Source organism: Acyrthosiphon pisum, chromosome X (assembly GCF_005508785.2).
Source record: "Acyrthosiphon pisum isolate AL4f chromosome X, pea_aphid_22Mar2018_4r6ur, whole genome shotgun sequence".
In the NCBI taxonomy this organism is placed as follows: Eukaryota; Metazoa; Arthropoda; class Insecta; order Hemiptera; family Aphididae; genus Acyrthosiphon; species Acyrthosiphon pisum.
This window is the reverse complement of record NC_042493.1, coordinates 40,222,878-40,232,454: the sequence shown is the minus strand read 5'-3', so window position 1 is coordinate 40,232,454 and position 9,577 is coordinate 40,222,878. Positions and strand designations below refer to the sequence as shown.

Below are 9,577 nucleotides of genomic sequence, written 5' to 3'. Positions count from 1 at the left end.
AAAATGAATTAGCTGTCAGCACATTATGGCGAATACTCAGATTAGATAGGAATATGCAAATGCGTAGGTTGAGTCGATGGGCACGCGGACCACATCCGGTAGACACAAGATAGCGAAACGATAGGCAGGGGGAGCAGGGACCCGAATATAAAAGGGAGCCTGAAACAGCCTGTATTCAGACGTGTCTACTCCAGAGCACAACAAGCACCTTCACGTCACTCTGTGTAGTAACTTGTCATTTGGACTTAGACTAAATTACTGAAGAACATTTAAATAAACTACAAAGTATCTTTCATCTGTCTATATTTATTTATAAACTACCCTGTCAACATCTTCATCATCAACAAGAGCGGTCTCGCTTCATGCAAAAATCATAATATACTCGTAGTTAGCGGCTATCAGAATATAACTATTCATATATAATGATATTTATGTGTTGTGAGGAAACGGTTACTATCCGTTACAATACATAGACATTTTTGATTTACTTTGTTTTAAAATGAATAAAATATGTTATCTGTTTAATATAATAATTTACAATTCTTGAAAACAATATGTTGTACTTACTGATGAAGCTAAATTTCATAACAACGGCAGTGTAAATAGTCAGAACTTGCGTTATTGGTCAAATGGTAATCCTCACTGGCACACTGAGAAGAATTTTCAAGAACATTAAGGCATTAACGTTTGGTGTAGAATCTTTTATGACCCATTGATTGGTCCATTTTTTTTTCTGAAAATTTAAATGGTGATAAATATTTAGAATTTTTAAAAACTTAACTTCCCATTCTTTTGGAGGACATACCATTATCTAGACGCAAACATTTAGTTTGGCAGCAGGACGGTGCTCCAGCCCATAATAAGAATACTGTCATACAATATTTAAATAGCACTTTTGGTATGAATTGGATGGGAACCTTCCCAATATTGGCCACCTCGTAGTCCCGATCTGACTTCGCCGGATTATTTTCTTTGGGGTTATCTTCAAAGTATAGTTTACAAGGAAATGCCTGCTAATGTAAATGATCTTAAACAAAAAATTAAAGATGCTTGTTCAAATATCCCAAGGCATGTGTTAGTGAAAACTACTACAAATGAATTGATTAGACGACTGGCAATTTTTTTGGAAATAGATGGTCATCAGTTTGAGCATTTATTAAAATAAATTATTACCTAATAAACCTTAATTGAGTACTTACAAGTATTGTGTTTGTTTTTGTCTGTTCAAATTACATTTACATCATAGATAAGTATATTTACATTTTAATTTACAATATTATGTTCAATTATACCTTACATACATATACCATAGAGTAATATTACTCTAAAAATAATACATATAACAATATTTTATAGATCATTATTCATTAGAAATAATCACAGACTAAGATATATGGAAATAATAATCTATTGATTACACACTGAAAACATTGATAGTGAATAACTTATGAGTTAACAACCAATGTATACAATATTGTTCCATGGTACACAAATTAATTATTCAAATTAAATATAAATACAAATATTGTTAATGGTATAGCCGGTATTGGTACTATAGGTATGGACGTATGGTAGTATGGTACATATGAATTATGACTATGACTACCTTGAAGATATAATTTACATTTTTTTATTTTATCAATTAGTATTTACTATTTAGTATTTTAGAAGCCACTAGCCAGTAGGATTAATAAGTTCAAGACATTGAAATAAGTTTAGTTATTAATAGGTAGTTTTATTTCATTTTATTAAAAATTAAGTTTCGATAATGAATTGCTTAATTTATCCATGTCACTAGGCATAACTGTTGGCCAACAAGATGGCAAGACATATGTGTTTGGTGATATATAGCGTTTCCTGTCCAGAGTGCAACATCGAGCCTGTTATAGAAAATTATTCATTATTGTCTATTACACATTGAATATTTGAATCATGATTCATCATAATATTACCGTGTTTCCTTTCAACCAGTATGCAAACCGTAATTTGGCTCTTCTTATTATAGTTTCGTCTTCATATGACGTTGGCCTTACAGTTTTAACCAAAACTTCAAAGTTTGAGTGTACCGGACACCACCATTCTGTGCACTAAATTAAATTTTATGTAAGTATACCATTTAAATAATAACTTCTGAACTCTACATTTTTGGGTTTTAAACAGAAAATGTGTGATTAATATATTAGAATTAGATAGTATTATGGTAATGTAAATATTATAATGTAAATCATGTACTTGTTTTATCTGCAGGTCTGCAATATCATCATAAACTGATTGGGTCGATTTAGCCGATTTAGCCGGTAAAGATGAAACTGGTGAAAAGGAAGGAACCATTGAAGCGAGCATTGAAGGTAAAATAACTGCTGAAGACGAAGGAATCACTGAAGAAGGAAGAACTGGATCATTTTTCTCAGTCACATTTAGCTTTACTTCCTTTATTATGCCCGAGTTGTCATCAATAGAATTTGCTAAGCTCTTAACAATTCTATTTTCAAATTTAGCAAATTTGGTTTCAAGTAATTTGTCAACTTGCTGTAGGGTAATCATTTTTTCACTTTCCTCTTCCTGTAGGTATGTAATATAATATTACACTAGGTACTTATAGGTCTCATATTAAATTTGTCTTACCAATGTAGTAATTTTGCGCTTTAAACAATCATTTTCTGACACAGTATCGACAACTTCATTTTTTAGTGTCTCATTTTTCTTTTTCATCTCTTTCTAAAGTAAATAAAATTATTTACAAATTATTATATTATGGTCTCACCAATTTCAAAAACACTGCCCTATTAAATTCTATAATATTTTAAGTGCATTTTAACGCATATATCTAGTTAATATCAAATATTTAATACGTTAACCGCCATATGACCGCAGGCAGTTTTATGGCGGTTCACGTGTTATAATCGGCACATGACCTTAATTAAATTACCTAAATTACCTAATACTACTCTTAGAAAACATATTAATTAATTTAAAAATTATTTACTAATTATATTTCAGCATATCCCATATCCTCTATGTGTTTTTCTATTTCTTGCTCCAGCCTTTTATTTTCATCCATCAAACTTTGGTTTGTGGACTCCAATGTATGTAGCTTCTGATAAAATATTTCCAAAATAATTTTTAAGTGTATTAAATTCTTCTAAAATGTTCTTAGTATAAGACCTACTAATTACGTTTCAATTTAAATGGTAAAACTTACTGGCATTGACGATTCCAACAGTACAACAATGGACAAATAGCCCTCTTTATAAAATTCTGATTCAGACACATCAGATACAGTTTTTTTGTGAACTTTCAAAAATTGTTCATATGAACTTGGAAATTCATCCATCTTACCCATATTTTTTAATAAAATAAATTATTTGAGATGTTGTAACTCAACTGAGAACCGACACAATATGAAAACCCAATAATACTGTACATTCAGGAAATAGACACCTTTATCTTTTTTATGGGAGATATGTCATATTCATCACTCAATCCATTCTGTATTATGGTGGTATAATACATATACAGGGTATCCCACTGAGATCTGACAAATGAAATAACTTTTGTTCTAATTAATATTTTTAAAAAATTTCTTTTAAATATAATTCATAGACAATTGCGCTACATTTTTAGTATACATTTTTTATTTTTTAATACTGAAAATAAAAAACTTAAAAATTGATAAAAAAAATTTCCAAAATATCCAAAATAGCCAATTTGTAAATCTGATTTTCAGAAAAATTTTTATGGTAAAAACATTTATTTAAGTCAAGTGGCTGATTTTTTACAATTTTTTTAAACATCAATATTCTCGTTAAGTAACTTACGATCTAGTTTATGTTAGAAACATTATAATTTCAAAAAATATAAATCATTTTTAAATTATTTTATATGAACATTTTGAAAAAGGTGCATGTTAAAATCTAACTATTTTTTTTTATTGTATTTATTATAATAATAATTTGTGTACTGGTGTATAAACTATATTAATACAATGATACTCTCAATTATTGATTAAATAATTCATGTGCTTATTACCAGAAATGTATAATACTATTTTTACAATTAATTTTAGCGTTTATACTTTTCATTTTAAATAATCCGTTGGCAGAATACGGTTATTTCAAAACGCAGTAATAGAAAAATAGAAGACGATTTTAGCGTTTACTGTTCACACTTGCCTGCGGTGTTGCGTAGCGTAATCGCGGTGGCAGATGAGCTATTACCCGTCCATAACCTGTTTAACACTAAAAAAAATCGTCCCCACTCATAACTTACACAGTTAAACAATATTATTCTATGACACAATAAATATAATGATAATCACAGATTATGTCCAATTGATAAAGACGTTGATTGTTTATTATGGACCACGGACTAAGAGCCGTTACACACGAGCGATATTTCATCGTACGATTAATTTATCGCACAAAAATATTATCACACGATATTTGAATTTACATGTTTATAAATAGAGCTGTTCACACGATCACGAAAAATGTCGTACGATAAGATAATCGTACGTCACCTCGAAAACTGTCGGATGCACTTTAAATATTCCAGACGATAAAAATATCGTACGACTAAAATATCTCAATCGAAATGTACAGAAATAAATTGATTAAAACACAGGAACGATCATTATCGTTCGATAAACCAAAAAAACATACTCAGTACCATGTCATCCTCCGATGAATGCAACCGCTCTGGCGGAGCGAATACGCCATCGCCGAAAATTTGTGAATTTTCAGACGACAATTTAAATATAGATATAGATGTACTTATAAGTGAAGTCCAATCAAGAGTCCTTCTTTGGGATAAAAGCCTGGATCATTATTCAGATAGAAATTTAAAAAGAGCGGCTTGGGAAGAAATATGTGTTTTATTATATCCAGACTTCAATAAGATTTCTAGGCAGCAACAAAAACAAATTGGTAAGTAGTTGACATTTTATTTCTTATTTAAACGTTGTGTAATAATATAATATTCAATTTAATAATTTCTCATAATTTTATATTTATGTCATCAGCATTATATTATTATTATATTATAAGAATAGTTATATTATATTATTTTAAGTCAATACTTAAACTATTTAAGCAAAAATTATATTATGGCGAAAAAATCGATATTAATAACTAATAAGTAATATTTAAAATTAGAAAAATAATAATTATTATAACTTAACTATTTTCCATATTGCCATGGTATAGCTCCTATGGTATGAAAGTAATCTGCAAATGTATTTCTTATACCTATCACTTGCGAATCTACTGCCGCGGTTGATGTTATTAGGTCTTTCAATTTCATTGAACCCATCAATAGTTAGCGTGTCTTGAAAAACATATCCATTTTTTTCACGTACATAATTCTTCCGTGCGCGGGCAAAAGGGGTTAAGTCAAAAATACACATTTTGGATACGTTTATCAAAAGATTTGAAAATTCGTTGTTAATAGAGATTTTAAAATAATTAAGATTTTTATTGATTTATGGCTTTAGAGTAAATTGGAATATACAATTTGAATTATATAAGCCTTCAAAAATATTTTTTTATTATTGAATTATTGATAGATAAATATGATTTTAGTGACTTAACCCCGCAGTTATAGTTCTACAAATGACTTAAAACATTTTGATCAAGACTTAATTCCTTCTTACCTAAATTATTGTAACTATTATTGACTTAAATACATAATTTTATAATAATAGCTATATTATATTATTTTTTAATTTAGAATAATAGGTATATAATTTATATGGGTACAATAAATAAATGCATTCAATATAATAATATATTTTTCAATCTCAAAAACTAAAATAAAACATAAACATTCTCTTTTTAAAGCATTTAAAAAACGAAAAAGATAAAAATAAAACTTAAAAACTTTCTTTTTAAAAAATATTTAAAAAATGAAAAATTTTCATTTCTTTCAAATACTATGTAGGTAGGAAAAGGTAAAACTCAATAAACTTACACAACAAAAAAGGTTTAAAAAACAATCGATTAACTTTTATTCACTATCTATCATATCTTCTAAGTCAGGATCATTGTCTTCAATTTGAGTATCAGACTTCAACCCCTTATAGAAGGAATGATATAGTGGAGGAATGAGTGGTAACAAATCAATGAGATCTTTTTTTTTCTCCTTGGATATAGGAACCATTTCGGTATATGCTCTTTCTACTTCAATATCTTTGTTTCTCAACTTTCCATGGCGACGAAGGGATAAACATTCAAATTCTTCATCGAGGTCCAAAGATCTTTTAAATGCAATTTGTCCAAAATTATCATCATATTTAAACCATTGACACTTGTTCCAAATAAAATTGAAATTCTGTTACAGGTGATTTCACTATTACAGGCCGTTTTACAACTAATCCAACTAGTTTTTTAACCCTACTATTAATTTTTTTTGACATTTTAAGAAATTAAATTAAAAAAAATGTAGGATTAAACAATTATATAATAAACATTGTAATTAATAAATCAAACTGATAAAAACTAAGTAATAATATCACATGTTTTACAATAAAATTAAGCGCCAAATTGGATATGATAAATGATAACGCTGTTAAGTATTAACAACAAAAATTGACTTAATTCTTATTGACCATAATAGTATATCAGTTATATCTAGATTAACAGAATTATTTAAGTCAACTTAACCCTTTATGATCATAAATAGTATTGGAATTTTATTGATCAAATTGATATAAGTCGACTTAAATCAAATATACCATATAGATTGTATTAAATTAAGATAACTCTTAAATACCAAGTGTTATAACTTAAAGAGGAAAAAAGATTGACTTAATCTGAATTTACCAAAAAATAATTCATATTTATAAGAAATAAAATACATCAAAATCTCAAAATGTGTATTTTTGACTTAACCCCTTTTGACCGCGCACGCAAGAATTATGCAATACACAACAAGCTTTCGTAATATCAACCGCCAAATCTGTGGTAACGTTTAAAGGTCTATGAAAAATCTTCCATTTATTTGATAAAATTCCGAAAGCACATTCCACATATCTTCGTGCACGAGACAAACGGTAGTTAAAAATTTTTTTTTTTTCCGATAAATTTCTTCCTGCGTAGGGTCGTAGTACGTTTTTTTATAGACCAAAAGCTTCATCGCCAACAAATACATATTTGTTAGTTTCATTCGTATTCGGTAATTGAGATGGTCTGGGAATATGTAGTGATTCATTGGCCAATAAAGTTCCGAACGATGAATTTTTTAAAATAGTGGAGTCGGAGTCCTTCCCAAATGATCCCGCATCAACATATATAAACCTATAGTCTGAATCCACAACTGCTAATAAAACAATTGAGAAATAATGTTTATAGTTATAATGTTGACTACCAGTTCCAGTGGGTTTAATTATACGAATGTGTTTTCCGTCCACCGCTCCTAAGCAATTAGGGAAATTCGCTCGTTGTTCAAAACCAGTAGAAATATTTTGCCAATATTGATCTGTAAAAGAAGGCATGTAAACTTCAACTAATTCATCCCATATTACAATACAAACTTCCCGAATAATCTGAGCAATTGTTGATGTTCCTAATTTGTAGGAATAATGCAAATCTGTGAATGTACACCCAGACCCAAGGTATCTGAAATATTAAATAATAAGTTGTCTTCATTTTAAAATGTATAAAACATTATATATTTATATATGTGTTACTGGTAAAGTATAGATAGTGCAATTTTATATAATTTTTGAACTCTGACATTTTTTAGATTATTTAAATAATATAATATAATATGTATCAGTAGCTACATTTTAAACACCACCACTGTTACAGTTAAATGCATTATATTATATCGTCGTATATATTAAATAGTTTATTGTTATATGTAATTTGAGATTCGATATTCAAATTATTAATTAATTATAGGAGACAGCATAGAAAAGAAATGGAGGAATCTTAGAGATGCGTTCACTAGAAGCTTAACAGAGGATAAGCCCAAATCAGGAGATGGCGCAAAAAAAAAAATATAAAAAACAATATTTATACCATGAACAAATGAGATTCCTGATAAACACAATTACTCCGAGAAAAACTTCAAGTTCTATTAATTTAGATAACACCGAAGTTGATGTGCAGGAAACTGAAATTCAACCTTTAGAAATTGAAGCTGAACCACGTTCTACGTCACAAAATATCCAATCAAATAAAACAAAACAAAACAAACAAAAAGAAACAAATCTTGAAAAAAAATTTATGCAATATTTAGATGCACAAACTCAAAAAGAAATTTTTGATGAAAAACCAGATGAACATCAACATTTTTTTCATTCTTTGTTACCCATTATACGAAAATTTAATGACGACGAAACACTTAGATTCAGAACAGAAGTACTTAGAATTGCACAAACAATAAAACAAAATCAAACTTCATCAGAAACACTCCAGCTACAACACACAGCGTCAGTACTTCCCACACATCATCCACAATATTTATACCAAGCAAGCCCTTCGTATAGAATGTACCCAAATAACAATCAATTTGTAGCTTCACATAGTCCAAGTATTCAACATCAAACAACATATGAATTTTCAACACAACAAATCTGCACAGGGGTCACCTAACTATCCAATCCGCTCAACTCATCAAAATTATGCATCTAGTCATCAACCAATTGTGTCCAATCAGAACGATACATCAAAATATTTTAGTGCCATACCTATATCTACACAACATTCGAGTGTTGTTTCCCCTTCGTCATCAAACTACACAAACATCGAATCTCCTGAAGATTATATTAATTCTCAGCATCCACGTATCGACTTAATTTAAGGAAAAGTTCATGAAATATTGAATTGAAAAAAGTTAAAATGTTGTTTTTGTTTACTTAAAAGTTATGTTTTTCAGTTATATCCATTTTTACAAAGATTAAAATTTTTTTGTTTAACTTTATTTTTACTTGTTTTCATTTGTTAATAAAATGGTAAAATTTGTTGCTAAAAAAAGATTAAAAATATTATATTTACCTCAAAGTGACTGCTAATTTTTCAGCGGGAGTGATAGATTTTCGCATATTTGTATCCATTTTTGTCAGTTTTACCCGTTTAAACCTTTCTTGGTAATATTTTTATTCTTGATAGTCAATACACAAGAGTTATTTACAATTTCAAATTGTTCACGTAACAAATCGTTTATTTCATTTGAAATTACATTATTTTTTCCATTGAGTTATCAACTATGTGCTTAAATTGGTTATCGAGTAAGCTAATAGTTCCTTCCACAAAATTACACGTTTTGTAACACAGTAACTTTTTCATTTTATTTCCGTCATTGAATGACCTTACTTTTAAGGGATATACATTCTTTGAGTCCTTTGGCAACGCTTTCAGATCTGCTTCTGGTGTGCTACAGACAGTTATAGATTTAATTCTCTTTTCTGGGGTAAACAAATCTCCAGTAAATGAAACATTTAATCTACGCCTAGGGGTGTTTAGCATTTTCTCATTGACATTAATTGCTTTAATAGAAACCGTATTGTTATTATGGCCAATTTCTTCTGGCTTGTTACACACAATTATAGAGTCATACATCTTTTCTGGAGTATACA

General features: G+C 28.9%; 1 protein-coding gene across 1 annotated transcript; it reads right to left on the bottom strand.

The window, feature by feature from the left end:
* Positions 1 to 7,111: 7,111 nt before the first annotated feature.
* On the bottom strand, positions 7,112 to 9,055 carry LOC103310422 (protein ALP1-like). The gene is made up of 2 exons (XM_008188675.1): positions 8,997 to 9,055; positions 7,112 to 7,613 (listed from the first exon to the last, which is right to left on the bottom strand). The coding sequence occupies exons 1-2, from the start codon at positions 9,053 to 9,055 to the stop codon at positions 7,112 to 7,114; spliced, it is 561 nt and encodes a 186-aa protein (XP_008186897.1).
* Between the last annotated feature and the right edge of the window lie 522 nt (positions 9,056 to 9,577).

Coding starts and splice junctions, on each gene's coding strand:
- LOC103310422 (XM_008188675.1), bottom strand. CDS start 9,055: ATGGATACAAATATGCGAAAATCTATCACTCCCGCTGAAAAATTAGCA. Junction 7,614..8,996: donor AAATTAGCAGTCACTTTGAG/GTAAATATAATA, acceptor TTAATATTTCAG/ATACCTTGGGTCTGGGTGTA.